The following is a 14,131-nucleotide window of genomic DNA, read 5'->3' as shown; positions in this document are numbered from 1 at the left end:
TCTTCCAAAAAGAGTCCTTGTTATTAAAAACAAACTACATCTCATCTCTCTGAATATGGTTGTCTACGTTTTTCACCTGTGGCCATTATTGAATTTATTTTATGTTCAGTGGTTCCCTTCTTTCCTTCCTTTTTCTTTCTTTTTGTACCATACTCTGGAAGATGAAGTGTGGGGTGGGGACAGCGGGGCAGATTCCAAAATACTGTATAGATTAAAAGCTTTGGTCCTTTCAGTAGGAGATGGCTATGAAAAAAAAATTTAAGTTTTGGCTGGGCACAGTGGCTCAGGTCTGTAATCTCAGCACTTTGGGAAGTCGAGGCAAGAGGACTGCTTGAGCCCAGGAGTTCAAAGTCAGCCTGGGCAACATGCTGGGACCCTGGCTCTACATAAACACACACACACAGATTAGCCAAGCATGGTGGCATGCACATGTAGTCACAGCTACTAAGGAGGCAGAGGTGAGAGGATCACTTGAACCCAAGTTCAAGGCTGCAGTGAGCTGTGGTCACACCATTGCACTTAAGCCTGGGTGATACAGCAACACTATCTCTCAAAAAAAAAAAAAAGGTTCAGTGGTTCTTTAAAAATAGAGATAACAAAATGAAGACGTTGTAAACAAATTGAACCCCAAAGCCCACTGCTTGCTTAGAACGTTCCAGGTGAACCAGATGTACCCTATGGGTTTGTCTTCTTACTTCTGGTTCTAGGAATGTAGGCTAGATACTCTTTATTGCTGTTTGGAAAACCCTTGGGCTTTTCCAGCTGTCTGAGTTTGCAGTGTGCAGCCTTGCTGTTGTGTTGGCTGACATGCTGCACTTCAGTGCTTTTCTTTGCTACTTCCTTTTATATTATCATTTTCCAAAAATAGTTGGGTTATAAGTGATTCTCATTAGAGAATGAATTTTTCCATCTCCAGTTAAATTTTGTCTTCATCAACCTTTAGAACATAGAAAAAATATGGCCGGGCGTGATGGCTCATCCTGTAATTCCAGCACTTTGGGAGGCCAAGGCAGGTGGATCACTTGAGGTCAGGAGTGTGAGAGCAGCCTGGCCAAAATAGTGAAACCCCGTCTCTACTAAAAACACAAAAAAATTAGCCAGGCATGGTGGGGTTACATGGGGTTACATGCCTGTAACCCCAGCTACTCGGGAGGCTGAGGCAGGAGAATCTCTTGAACCCGAGAGGCAGAGGTTGCAGTGAGCCGAGATCGTGCCATGGCACTGCAGCCTGGGTGACAGAGTGAGACGCTGTCTCAAATTTAAAAAAGAGAAAGAACATATAAAAAATTTTAGATTTTTGTATGTTTGCCAATTAACAATCTTCATATCTCAAAGCTGTACACATCCTTGTTGTGGAAAATTTTAAGTATGCAGAAATAAAAAGGAAAGGAAACAAAAATCACCCACAATCTTTCCACCTAGAGATAACCACTCTTAATATTTTGGAGTTTCAGCCTTTTTAAATGCATATTAAATGCTTTTATAAAACAAAATGAAATGTAATACACAACATTTTTTACTTTCTTTTTGTTTTAGCTAAAATGTGCCTCTTTCCATTACTACACAGCAGTGTATAAATATACTGTTACATTGGACATTAAGGTTTGCCCAAGTTTTAGATGGTGGACACCCTTGTAACTAAGTCTTTGCATGTATCCATTATTATTTCCTTAGGTTAAACTCCTAAAAGTGTTGCTGTGTCACAGGGCATTAACTTTTTAAAGGTCTTAACATATAATTTCAAGTTGCTTTTCAGAAAGTTTGGACTAATTTCTCCTCCCATCTTTGGAAGAGCATGTATCATCTTTTCATTTAATCTTTGCTAACTTAAGTGGAAATTTTGGTATTTCATATTATTTCCTTTTCTTTCATTGCTGGTGATGTTGAACATTTTTCATGTGTCTAACATCCTTTCATATGTTTTGTGAATGCCCATTTATGTTCTCTCCCCATATTTCCATCGATGTGTTCATTTTCTTATTGATTTGTATAAACCCTCTATATACTAAAATGTTAATTCTTTGACATGTTGCAAGTATTTTTTGGTTTGTATCAATTACTTTTAAATGTTGACTATGGTGTTTTATGTTTGGGGAGTTTAATCTGTTTGTAATTCATTGGCATACCAAAGATTTAAATTTCTGTCTAATCAAATCAACCAGTCTTTTCCTTTATGAGTTTTGCCTTTTATGTTCTTCCCCACTCCAATCTTTAAAAAAAATTACCATTTTTTTCTAATACTTTAATGGCTTCTTTTCTTTTTTTCATGTTAACTTAGAGAATTATATTAAGTGTACTATCATAGAATGATGAACATGAGTTAAGTTAGGACTAGTTTTCATCATTCCACTCTGAATTGCCCTTAGCTGTTTCCTCCACTAAAATTAGAATCTTCTGTGATCCCAGGGAAGTAAGTGCTCCAGCCAGGTTGGCTTCAGGCAGCCCCTCCTTCCTAATTCATCTTAGTTTACCACCCTGGTCAAAGGCATCTTGGATCCCTAGAGGCTCAGAGGAAAGTTTTCTCCTTCACAGAGGGCGACCTGCTTGCCATGTGCTCCAGTGTCTGGAACCACACTGGTTTTCCTGGAGGCCTTCAGGCCAGAGTGCAGGACCAAGTGTTGGAACCAGGGCAGTTTGTGGAGGGCTAGTTCCTCCTGTACCCTTTGACCCACCTCTAGAGCATCCTGACCTGGTGAGGTGGGTGCCAGCTCCTCACATAGTTCCTTATGCCTAATTGTTGTTGGTGTAAATCAAAATCTTTCCCTCACTTCCCCTGCACAGGAAAGACAAGTGCATGCATGGAGCCCAATCAAGTCAATTTATTTTGTCACCAAAAAATTTTTCTTTCTTTTTTTTTTGAGATAGAGTCTCACTTTGTCACCCAGACTGGAGTGCAGTGATGCAATCTCAGCTCACTGCAGCCTTGACTTCCCAGGCTCAGATGAATCTTCTACCTCAACCTCCTACGTAACTGGGACTACAGGCATGCGCCTCCATGCCCAACTAATTTTTTGTATTTTTAGTAGAGACAGGGTTTTTCCATGTTTCCCAGGCTGGTCTCAAACTCCTGGGCTCAAGCAATTTTCCTGCCTCGGCCTCCTAAAGGGCTGGGATTATAGGCTTGAGCCACCACACTCGGCCTGTCATCAAAGTTTAACATGCTGGAGCAAGAAAAGACCTAAAAGAGCACATTATTTCACATCTTTGTTTCTTTAGATAAAGTTCTGAGGCTCCAGAGTGGGGTAGTTACTATAGATGGCAGACTCTCAACCTGCTGGTGAATAATTCTGTGTGTTTTTACTCCTCATTTATTAGCTAGCCCCTGCTGTGTGCCAGACACTGGTAGGCCTTGAAAATTTTTAAAGTATCTAAATGTATCTTCCTGCCCTCTAAGAACTCAACTGTTTAGCAGGGAGACAGATAGATAACAACTAATCATAGTGTGTATTATGGATGCATTAATACAGGTATGGACAGGGTACTGGAGAAGTACAAAAAAAAAGAGTAAATAATTTTGGCAGGAGGGGCTGCAGAATTGGAGAAGACTTCCTGGAGGAGGTAATATTTGGACTGGACTTTAAAGAAAAGGCAGTTGTTTACTGCAAGGGCAAGACCACAGCAGGGGCAGAGACACAGAGGCTGCAAGTATAACGCATAGTTGGGGACTGGAGAGTGGTTTGGTGGCTGGTGGGGTGCAAGGGATTTCCTCTGTGTCCTTGGCTGCAGCCAGCTGAGCCATATGCAGTTCCCCTCTCCTCCTTCCATGTCTTTATATAGAATGCTGTTCTCCACATGTCTGCTCAAGCAGCTCTTCCCTCTAATGCTCCCGGAATGAATGACAGCTCCTCTCTCAATCTTTGCATGACACCACATACCTCCCTCTATTAGTGACTTTGACATTAAAATCAGAGGTGACAGTAGGGATTGGGTCTTTTTAAAAAAATTAATTAGAACATATGTTTGGGGTTGGATAAGAAATTCAAATCTTATGAAAAGGTAGAAGTTGAAAAAAATAAAAAGAATAAAGCCTTTTCATCTCTAAGTACCCAGGGTCTCATGAGTGGTAAAGGATTTACTATCTTGAAAGTGTTGGAAAGTCATTGGAGATTTTTAAGCAGGGAATTAAAGGTATTTGGAGAGGAAGGGACTGGAGGCCAGGTGGTCAGCTGGAAAATAATTCAGGGATGAGGTGCCTGCATGTGGGAGGTAACGATGGCAAAGAGGGGAGAAGATGAAGGTAGAACACATAGAACTCACACACTAGTTGACGGTGGAGATGAAAAGAAGAGGAGAAGAAAAGATAATGATGAAGTTTCTGATTTACTCAAGCTGCTGCCCTATCAACCACAAATTCAATATGAAATCATGCTAATTTCTCCTTCAGTGCAGAAAAAGGCAAAGTTAGCCAAGTCCACACTTTTAAAAGGATCACATGGAGAAGATGTAACACTAAACTGTGCATTTGGAAGTCATTTTTTCCCTAATGCAATAAATATGATCAGTATGTAGAATAGCAAAAATATTTTGCATGACAATATCTCTTAAAGTTTTCTTCTCAGATTAAGGTAAGGTCTGTAGAAAGACACCAGGACAAAGGAGGACCATAAAATAAAGCTGATTCCAGGGTGAGTTTGCTGCACAGGAGAGTCAGGCCAAAGTACTCTCTCTTAGGAGTGAGATGAGCTGCAGTGAAGCCAGGTAGGCATTTTTCACAGACCCACATCTTATTTACCCAGAAGGTATTATGTGCAGGAGGGGCAGCATTTCCTATGCTCAGCTCTATCCAAGGCCTGCCCCTCCTCACTCGTGCTGGACTTCTGAAGACAGTATGGGGAGTGGAAGCTCCCAATACCTGTGATTTGCACAAGTGTGCAAAGGCTAAAGAACATGATTGTGTGGGATATTTCTGTGTAACCATATGCAAGAGATAATACTAGACAGAATATGAGATACTGTAAAATATAAGACACACTCTCCGAATTTACTGTCTAGTCTGATTAAATTATAGAGGGTTGAAAACATTCTTCAAACAAGCATATAATTTGCCTACGAAAAAAAGACTTAAAAGTAGGGGGGCTGTCCATGGGGCTGTCAATAGTGTTTTTACTAGCTAAACTAAAAGTAGATTTTACATTTTAGTTAATCTTTCTCTCTCTCTCTCTCCTACCAGATAATTTTCAGGATCAGATGAAAAGGGAACTAGCCTACCGAGAAGAAATGGTGCAACAGTTACAAATTGTAAGATGCATTTCTACTTAAAAATAAATTCAACTTGATTGGTTTGTTTTCAGACTACCCAATATGTATGAAACTTTTCACGTTTTTGCATGAAATCCTTTGGTCCACTTACCTCTCAGCTGGCTTAGATGCTAATTACCAAGAGATTTACTTAGACACAGGATAAACAGATGTGGCAGTATGTTTCCTCTGAATGTAACTACCTACCATGTGTTAATAGACAGATGTGTAAATTATCTCTGTGGGTAAACCAAAGGTACCTGCATTTTCTTCCATTATGCAAACTTCCCAAACACAGTGCTCAGTGAAGGGCTCAGTGAAGGGCAACTGTCTTCTATCCTCTCCCTTCACTACCCACACTTGAACTGGGCCCTCCACTACCAATAAAACACAATTAATGAGCACAATTAATCAATTAAATTCACTTGAAGGATGATGAAAAGAAACAAATGATTTCCAAATGAAATGTATTACTCTATCCTAATCATTTCTAAAAATGGACACTCACTAAGATCTATTTATATGGGAACAAAAACCAGGAAGATGTCTGATAAGTAAATGTAGTGGTTTTGTTTTGGGTTTTTGTCTGCTTTCTGAATTTTTTGCCCTTTGTCCCCATGTAGATACATCTAGTATTATTCATTAGGGCTTTTAAAGGAGTCTCCCAAGCTTCTTCATTTTCATGAGTACAATGGGGAAAATTATTTCTGCTCAATATATTCAAGATATATTTACTCACCTGGATAAAAACACCTACTGATCCTTAGTGATATTCCCAGCATAATTATTACACTTTGGGTTGCTTGACATTTCTGTACTGATCCATGCTACCTTTCAACCATTAAGCATGGATCCATGCATATGTGCCTGTCTTGTGTACAGAGCCATATCTAGTTCTTTTGTCAGGATTATTTAAGAAAGGTAGTTATTAATGTTTCCATTCTTCATTGGAGAAATCATGCCAGTGTTAGTGACGACTCCTAAGAGTCATTTTTGAAGCAATTGACTTTCCTTGATCTCAAGTGATCGTTAACAACTCTCAGTTCTGAAAACCACTACATAAGATGCTGCTTAAACAAGATTTTTTTCTCATGTTGGTTTTGTTTGCACCTAAATTTACTGGGGAGCAGAGGATTTTCATAATTGATTTAATAACAAATTCCCATTCTTGGCTTTTGTTTCCTTGATAATAAGAGCTGTAATTTCTTGCTGTGAATTGTGTTCTCTGTTTAAAGGAAAAATTTAAATAAAAGATTCGATGTAGGGGGATATAAAATTTTAGGACCTCCCTTATTTTACACAGGTCATCATTTTCAGGTTTTGTTTTGTTTGTTTGTTTGTGTCTTTTTTTTTTGAAACAGGGTCTCACTCTGCTGCACAGGCTGGAGTGCAGTGATATAATCATAGCTCACTATAGCCTCAAACTCCTAGACTCAAGCAATCCTCTCACCTCAGCCTCCCAAGTAGCTGGAACTGCAGGTGTGCGCCACCACACCTGACTAATTCTTTAATTTTTTGTAGAGACAGGGTCTTCTGTATTGCCCAGGCTGGTCTTAAACTCCTGGCCTCCAGTGATCCTCCCACCTGGGCCTCCTAAAGTGCTGGGATTGCAGACATGAACCACTGCACCCAGCCCATTGTCATACTCTTAAAACAAAAGAAAAAAAATTGCCACACGTGCAACAAAAAAAATTGTGATTTCAGGGGGTGGTGGTGAGTATAGCAAAATGGGCATTAGAGAAGGAAACAGTATTTCTTTTAGTGCCCCTATTCAAAGCCAGTTATGTAACCTTAATGTTTTAATTTTCTTTGGCATTTGGTTTGTTTAGTAAAAGACGAAATTATATTGTCTCCATGTAATAATCACATAGGATTGATAGAAGAAAAAATGTCTCATGTCTTTTGAGATATTTGGTACATGGAAGATTAAAACTGGTATTACTAAATCATTCTGTTATGCTGTATTGTAAAATATTTTATCACATGTTTTCATCTATCTAAACAAATGTTGTTAATTCACATTCCTATAGATAGTAAACTGTTCCTGGTATCAAATTAAGTAATTTGGGAGAAGCTTGAATTTCCCGCCCCCACCATCCTGCCCTTGTAGGTATCATATGATTCCTGAAATACACAAAGGTACATCCAGGGTAACAACATGAAAATTGGAGAAATTGACATGATTTGTCCCTCCTGCTTCTTCCCCTTTTTGTGTGTCCCCTACCATTAGATGCCCAGGGTTTTCATGCTGACTCCAGTACCTATCACAGTGTGCAGCATCAAACAGCTGTTTATAAACATTTGTTGAATGAATCACCACCCATGATGACCCTGACCCAACTCTGATACTCTCATGTAGCAGTCCTCTTAATTCTTTGCCAAATTTCCCTGGCTTGGTCCTAGTTTCCTCAAATGTTATTTTACACTAAGCAAATACTATTACCACAACTCCTAAAGGAAGGAATACTAGCAAATTTGGGGGAGCTTCTGTATTACTGCCCTGTCTGCACCTAACAGACATGAGCTTTAACGTCTGTAACTTGGGATTGAGACCCATACCATACAGTTCATTAAGTGTCAGTTCCTCAACCAAATGGAACTGCTATGAGGTTTAACCTAGTGCCCTGGTAGGAATATTACAAGTGCAAGTGTGCAAGTGAGTAATAAACATGAAATGTACATACAAGCCATAAAATGCTGTGCCAATGCGAGTAATGAATTTAATGGTATGGCCCTTCTCAAAGTAGTACCTACAATGGTGGAACTATTATAGGCGTGAGCCACTGTGCCCATCTGGCTAGATATAGTTTTGTGCAGAAAAGACCTATGTTTACATGGACTATCTGCTTTAGAATTGAGGCTGCAGATTCAATGTTACTTCAACAGAAATGTATCTAATTCCTTATTCAGCTTGATGTATTTATTTGTCAAAGTACCTGGGGGAAAATGTCTTTAGAAAATTCTATCTAAAGATTATCAAGAAATTGCAAGGTATCACAATTACTGGCTTTCTGAATATTTTAGTTGGATGATCTTATTCATCAGTCAATATGGTTGCATGCTTTGCTTCCTGAAAACAGAACAGTTCACTCAAAATTATTTTATGTTTAAAGTTTACGGAGCATGTATTACAAAACAGGTTGTTTTTTTTTTCTTGAGATGACATAAAAACCCACTCTATCTTGCAGTCATGGAGAATTCAAATATATTAAAACCATCATATTTTGTAACGATTCCCAAAGACCCGCAATGCATTTATCCTATGTTGTTAAAAAGCATTTCTATTCAAAAAACTTATTTCGAAAGTGTCTTGGGTATCATTGCTATAGAGAGAAAACTTATGAATTTCTTCAGCTCCTGCATTTTTAGATTCTCTGTTGACTGTCATTTCTGCACCATTGCTTCTTTTTCCCGTGTTAAATGTAAAGTTGTGATGACTACAGAGTCAAATGATTGATTCTCTTTGTGTCTTTATAAATGAATGTGCATTTATCTCAATGTGAGATTTAAAGCATGTGAGGAATTATTTAACATTTATACATGGCTGTAAGCTACCTTTTTAAAAAATAGCTCAAATTTTGGGATTTTTAGTATTTAACATGGTTTGTATTAAAGTCCCCCACCCCTGCCCCGGGTTTTCAAGTGCTTATAGCATTTTTATTACTAAGCCACATTTAGTTATGCAAAACAAAGAAATATATTCCTATTCCTATGAACCACTACAAAAGTTTTTTAATTTAGCATGTTTATGAAAATGTAAATATTTAGTGTAATAAAGGGTAAAGGATTTCTCATTCACAAATGAATTGTGATTCTAGGAGAAGTTTACTCAATTTTAAAAGCAAAACTTATCAGTCCTTGGGATGAAGAAGCTGACTGAAGATTTTTATTCAGTAAATAGCCTTTTGATTAAAGGTTTTCCAAGGACTGAAATAGAAAAACTTACAACATGAACTGAGACTGTGATGACGCCTTGATAAAATTTTTGTTTTATTATTATGAATTTGGCAATAATTTTATAAGCAAGTGCATCTGTGTATAAACTACTACTGTAGATTTGTTGAAGACATGCTTTTTTATTTTTTAGTCATAGTTCTTGGAGGACATTGTGATGCTGCAATACAGAGCACATGATAAATGGCTAGACCCAGATTCACATCCTTTGAACTTGTCAGATCGCTACCACAAGGCGTGTTGACTGGGAAAATGTGCTAGTCTTTAAGTGCCCTCTGCTGTTTTTCCAGAATGCTGCAGTCACACGCAGCTAGGGGGAACCGGTCTCAAAGTTCTTCATTAAAAGCCTCAATTAAAATAATGTTCCATCAATAGATTAAGGACTAATGTTTTGTTCACTGTGGACTTGTAAAACAGCAGTTTACAACTTCCTAATGACGGGAGTGCAGTGCGTCTTCATAGGGAAAGGAGCGAGAGGTCGTTATCTTTGCTGGAAGAGTGCTTGTTCTTTGGCAAGGACATAGCTCTTCAGTAAGATGGTCTTTTCTTGGAGGTTCTCCAGTATTCATTAGGATGGGAACTTGCCCAGATTTCTACTGTATCAACCTAGAGAGTTTGTAAATATATGTCTTACAGCTTTATTTTTTAAAAAAGGTAGATAGAACCATTACTGTTTTGCATTATATTTTTAGAAGAAGATCCCTGGGCCACTGGAAGCTTTTGGCTCTGTATCTAAATATGCATCAAAAGGAGATCCCTGCAAGTCAGGAGACTTAATACAAGCCTGAACTTCCGTGGAAGCTGCCTTAAAATTCTCTAGCAGTAGACAGACTTTGGCTACTGTGTGTCCATTTCCAATTATTGATCTACTGTTGTGCACCTTGACAGTGCAATCAGTTGTTCCTTAGTTATGTAGCCTTTTTCTTCTGATCTTTCTCTTTTTGAGATGTTGACTGACCTGAAGGTGTGAGCTCAGGTTAACTCTCTTGGCACAAACCAAGAAGTCACTGTTTTTTTTAAACTCCAGTACTTTTGATCTACTATAACCAAGTAGGTAATTTAGAAGTTACATAATACTTTGAATTTTTTTCTCCATCGATAATTTCCAAGCTGGTCAAGATGAAAAGAAAGCTTTTGCAAGTCCTATTGTAGATTTGCATGGAATAACTAACTCGTTTAAATCAAGCCTCTAAAATCCTGGGCTTCCGAGTTGGGGAGAATTTGCTGAAGTGTCTGCAAGTCCAATGTCGCATTTTATGGACTCTGAAGCACCATCAATTGTAAGAGGCACCACTACTTGATGAGTCATAAAGAAAAAGGTTTCAACTGTAATTCTAAGATACCATCAATTATAATACATCTGATTTCAGAATGTTAAAATGTGAGGGGATAAAGTGCATCCTGGAATCAGTGAAATAATGCTGTTTCCATTAACAACTGGCCATGCTGCTATAATCTTTATTTACCATTCATGATTTAGGACTTAGAATGGAAAAATACATGATTCTCAGCTCACTACTTTTTGCTTTTTATCTTTTTTTTTTTTTTTGGCTTTTATTTCATTTTGTTTTAATGAAATAAATGAAAAAAATCAACATTCTGGTGGGGATAATTCTTCACCCCAGTTTAAATTCCAATCTGGACCCTTGGGACTCAAATATGCTTATTTGGAAATGTCCTTTTTTTCTTGAATCCTTTTTTTTTTTTTTTTTTTTTGCTTCTCTTTTCCTTCTCAGCTTCCTACTTTAATGAAATGCTGTGTTATTGCTTCTGAAAAAAAGAAAGAGGAGCCATTTTGACTTAGCTCTGAAAGTAGAATCCTTCAGGTGGGTTTCTTTGGATTAGGATGAGTAGTTTACTCCTTTAGTGAGATGGCCCATGGTGATTTAACTTATCTTTCCTGGTGGCTGGCATAGAACAGACACTTGCTAAATCTTTGTGGTGTCTAATCTTGATGTTGAGGACTTTTTTAAAATGTGAGAGGGCACAAACATATTTTATTGGGAACTCCTTGTGCCCAAAAGTTTCCATTGTTTGTCATCCTAAATAATAGAATTCCATTCCAGGCTCTGTCATGTCATACATCTAGAGAAGTGATCCATACGCTTTGGCACATTGCAGCATACACCATAATGGAAAACCAATATTCAAAGGGGTCTCTGTTAATAGCAGGTATAGCATAACCTAGAGTGAAAAGACGAGGTAACTGGAGTAGGGCCTTGTGTAACTGTCCTTGTCATAGTTATCTAGCTGATCTCAGCCTGCATCCTCAAATATGAGATTAGGACATTGAACTTTTAATGTTACTATATGAATCATTTATTTCAATGCTGCTATCTATACCGTTTATCAGATATGTGCCTATCTGACATGTTTATGTTGTGGTTATATATCAAAATAGTGAGATGGTTATTTTGTTATTGTCTTTTCTTTCCTGTTAAAAACACTGTTTGATTCAGCTAATTATTACAGTAAAATGGTCCAACTCTTTTTAGCCACTAGCATCACTGTAGATTTATAACTCTTTCTCATTAATAATGAAGGTTCATATGTGTGGACTGTTGATAATGAGAGGAAAACATACCATATACTGGAATGTGGGAAATTATATATATATATATAAATCATTGCTTAATTGAATGAAAGTAATTTTATTTCCCTCACTGCTTTTACTTAACAGCCATATTTCACATTATATTCTAGAAGGGTGAATATTTATTCTTTACATGTAGAATAGACTCAAGTCTTTAAAGCTCTGAGTTTAGCCTGTAATGCTGAAGGTGGGTAACATAAGAATAGAGCACCTTAACGGAGGTTAGTGGAGAGGTAAATCTAAATAATACATTGAGTCCAATTTCAACCATTGGAATTTTCTAATGAAAAGAAGCATACCAAGTGTGATCAACTTTTATTCAAAACCCCAGTATTCAAAAGTACTTTTCAAGTTTACCCAGGTAGAATTCTGAAGGTCATATTTTCCATTGAGTGCAGTTAGTTCAGATGCTTCTTTGTGTGTGTGTGTGAGAGAGAAGGGGTCTTGCTCTGTCACCCAGGCTGGAGTGCAGTAGTGCAATCATGGCTTATTGCAGCCTTGATCTTCTGGGCTCAAGTGATCTTCCCACTTCAGCCTCCCAAGTAGCAGGTGTGTGTCACCACACTTGGCTAATTTTTTAACTTTTTGTAGAGACAGAGCCTTCCTATGTTACCCAAGCTGGTCTTGAACTCCTGGGCTCAAGCAATCCTCCCACCTCAGCCTCCCAAAGTGCTAAGATTACAGGTGTGAGCCACCGCACCCAGTCTCTGATGCATCTTATCAGTTATTGGGAATCTAATCAGAGTAATAGTTTGGGTTTAGTTAGTCTTATTTGTAATTTATAAGGATAGCATATGTTATAAAGAAATTACGTCTGTTATAAAGAAATCATTCTAATAAACTGAACAATTACATTAAACTCGTTTGTAAGCACATTCTTGTTTTATGACCTTAAACATACATTAGAACATCATAACTCAGTTTTTGTACCTAAATAAATATGATACCATATTATTAAACACAAATTTTTAAAAACTTTAAAAAGTGAAACATCACATGTTAACCTCAAGGACTAGCTGTAGCAGCAATCCAGTGTGATCACCTGTTCTGTCCTCACTGTACTTGTTAACAGGCCTTAAGGATGCTGTACCCCAGAAACCTCATACTGCTAAGCAGATGGAGACCTCTTTTTTTCAGGGAGGATCTATTGGCATTCAAATTGTTAGGCATGATGAAGGGTCTCCATTACACATCTGTCTCCAAATCTAGCTTACCTGGATGGTGTTGCTTATTTTTATCTTATAGATCCCCTATGCGGCAAGTTTGATCAGGAAAGAAAAGCTTGGCGCCCATCTTAGCAAAAGCTAAAAGGTAAGATCATCAGAGGAAAGCAATTTTCTTAACTCTCTGTATTGTTGTGTGCTTGAACATATTCTTTATTGATGTGTTTGAAATAGCCCAAGGGATTGGTAAATTTGCATCCTGTGTTTGAGTCAATACACCGATAAACTTCGTTATGTCCAGGGATGGGATTTCCTAAATGAATGGCCAAGTACCTCTTATAAATTCCATGGAAAATTCCTATAACTAAAAATTCTGTATTCAGTCTGCAAAAGTGATCTTCTTTCTGTTTTACGGCTTTCTGCTCTTTATGGTTCTGACACCCCAGTTACTGCCCCCAAGGAAACTGAAGTGTCAGCAGTCATCCTCAGGGTGTCTCATCTCTGTCTCTCCTTCGCTTCCAAAAAGCCTGCCTGAAATCTGACTTTCAGAGAGTTACTGCAGGTGGTAATATGAACTAGGGACGATATAGACCTTTGAGACCTTCTGCTCTAGGAATAGTAACTAACCTTTTCCCTAAACCAGTAATAGTTTCTCTACAGCTGAAGCCAGGTTCAAGGTCATATCAGTTTAAAAGAAAATGGGAAAGACAATTATTTTGGACTCTTAAGGAAGAGCAGACAGTGACAATTCAATGGCTATATTCAGAACATACCTAAACATTTGAAAAGAAACTTTTTCAGCCCATGGAAGAAGACATATGTAATTATTAGAATTGTGGGAATGCAAAAACTAGCACTTTGTTTCTGCAACAATATGTTGGGATGACCTAACAACTAGGATTGCTAAATCAGGGAAAAAACCACAGATGCCAAAGGTAGCATTTGTTAGTGCTCATGGCCAGCTAGGACTGCAGCCATTTATCAATTTAATCCATTCCCACCAGAATGACTCTTCGCACTCCTCCCCTCTGGAACATATTTTCAACTCAATAGAATTTGTTAGCAAAAAGAACTGTGCAGGCTCACGGTTCCTTTTGTTCCTTCACCTCCCTTCTGCATATCACGAATTTCCTCTAGCAGGTGCAAATGACAATTTTTCTTGCCATTATCTTTATTAGTGGTA

At 38.0% G+C, this 14,131-nt stretch overlaps 1 protein-coding gene across 1 annotated transcript in view; it reads left to right on the top strand.

The window, feature by feature from the left end:
- SKOR2 (SKI family transcriptional corepressor 2) overlaps positions 1 to 13,093 on the top strand; it is a 37,619-nt gene extending 24,526 nt beyond the window's left edge. Inside the window, exons 7-8 of the mRNA XM_011949369.1 lie at positions 5,171 to 5,238; positions 13,031 to 13,093. Of these exons, the coding sequence (XP_011804759.1) occupies positions 5,171 to 5,238; positions 13,031 to 13,093 (131 nt within the window). The remainder of the gene's footprint in view (positions 1 to 5,170; positions 5,239 to 13,030) is intronic.
- The last annotated feature ends 1,038 nt before the right edge of the window (positions 13,094 to 14,131 follow it).

This window comes from Colobus angolensis, unplaced genomic scaffold (genome assembly GCF_000951035.1).
Source record: "Colobus angolensis palliatus isolate OR3802 unplaced genomic scaffold, Cang.pa_1.0 Scaffold299, whole genome shotgun sequence".
Lineage (NCBI taxonomy): Eukaryota > Metazoa > Chordata > Mammalia > Primates > Cercopithecidae > Colobus > Colobus angolensis.
Note: the sequence above shows the minus strand (reverse complement) of the source record. Positions and strands in the feature narration are given on the sequence as shown.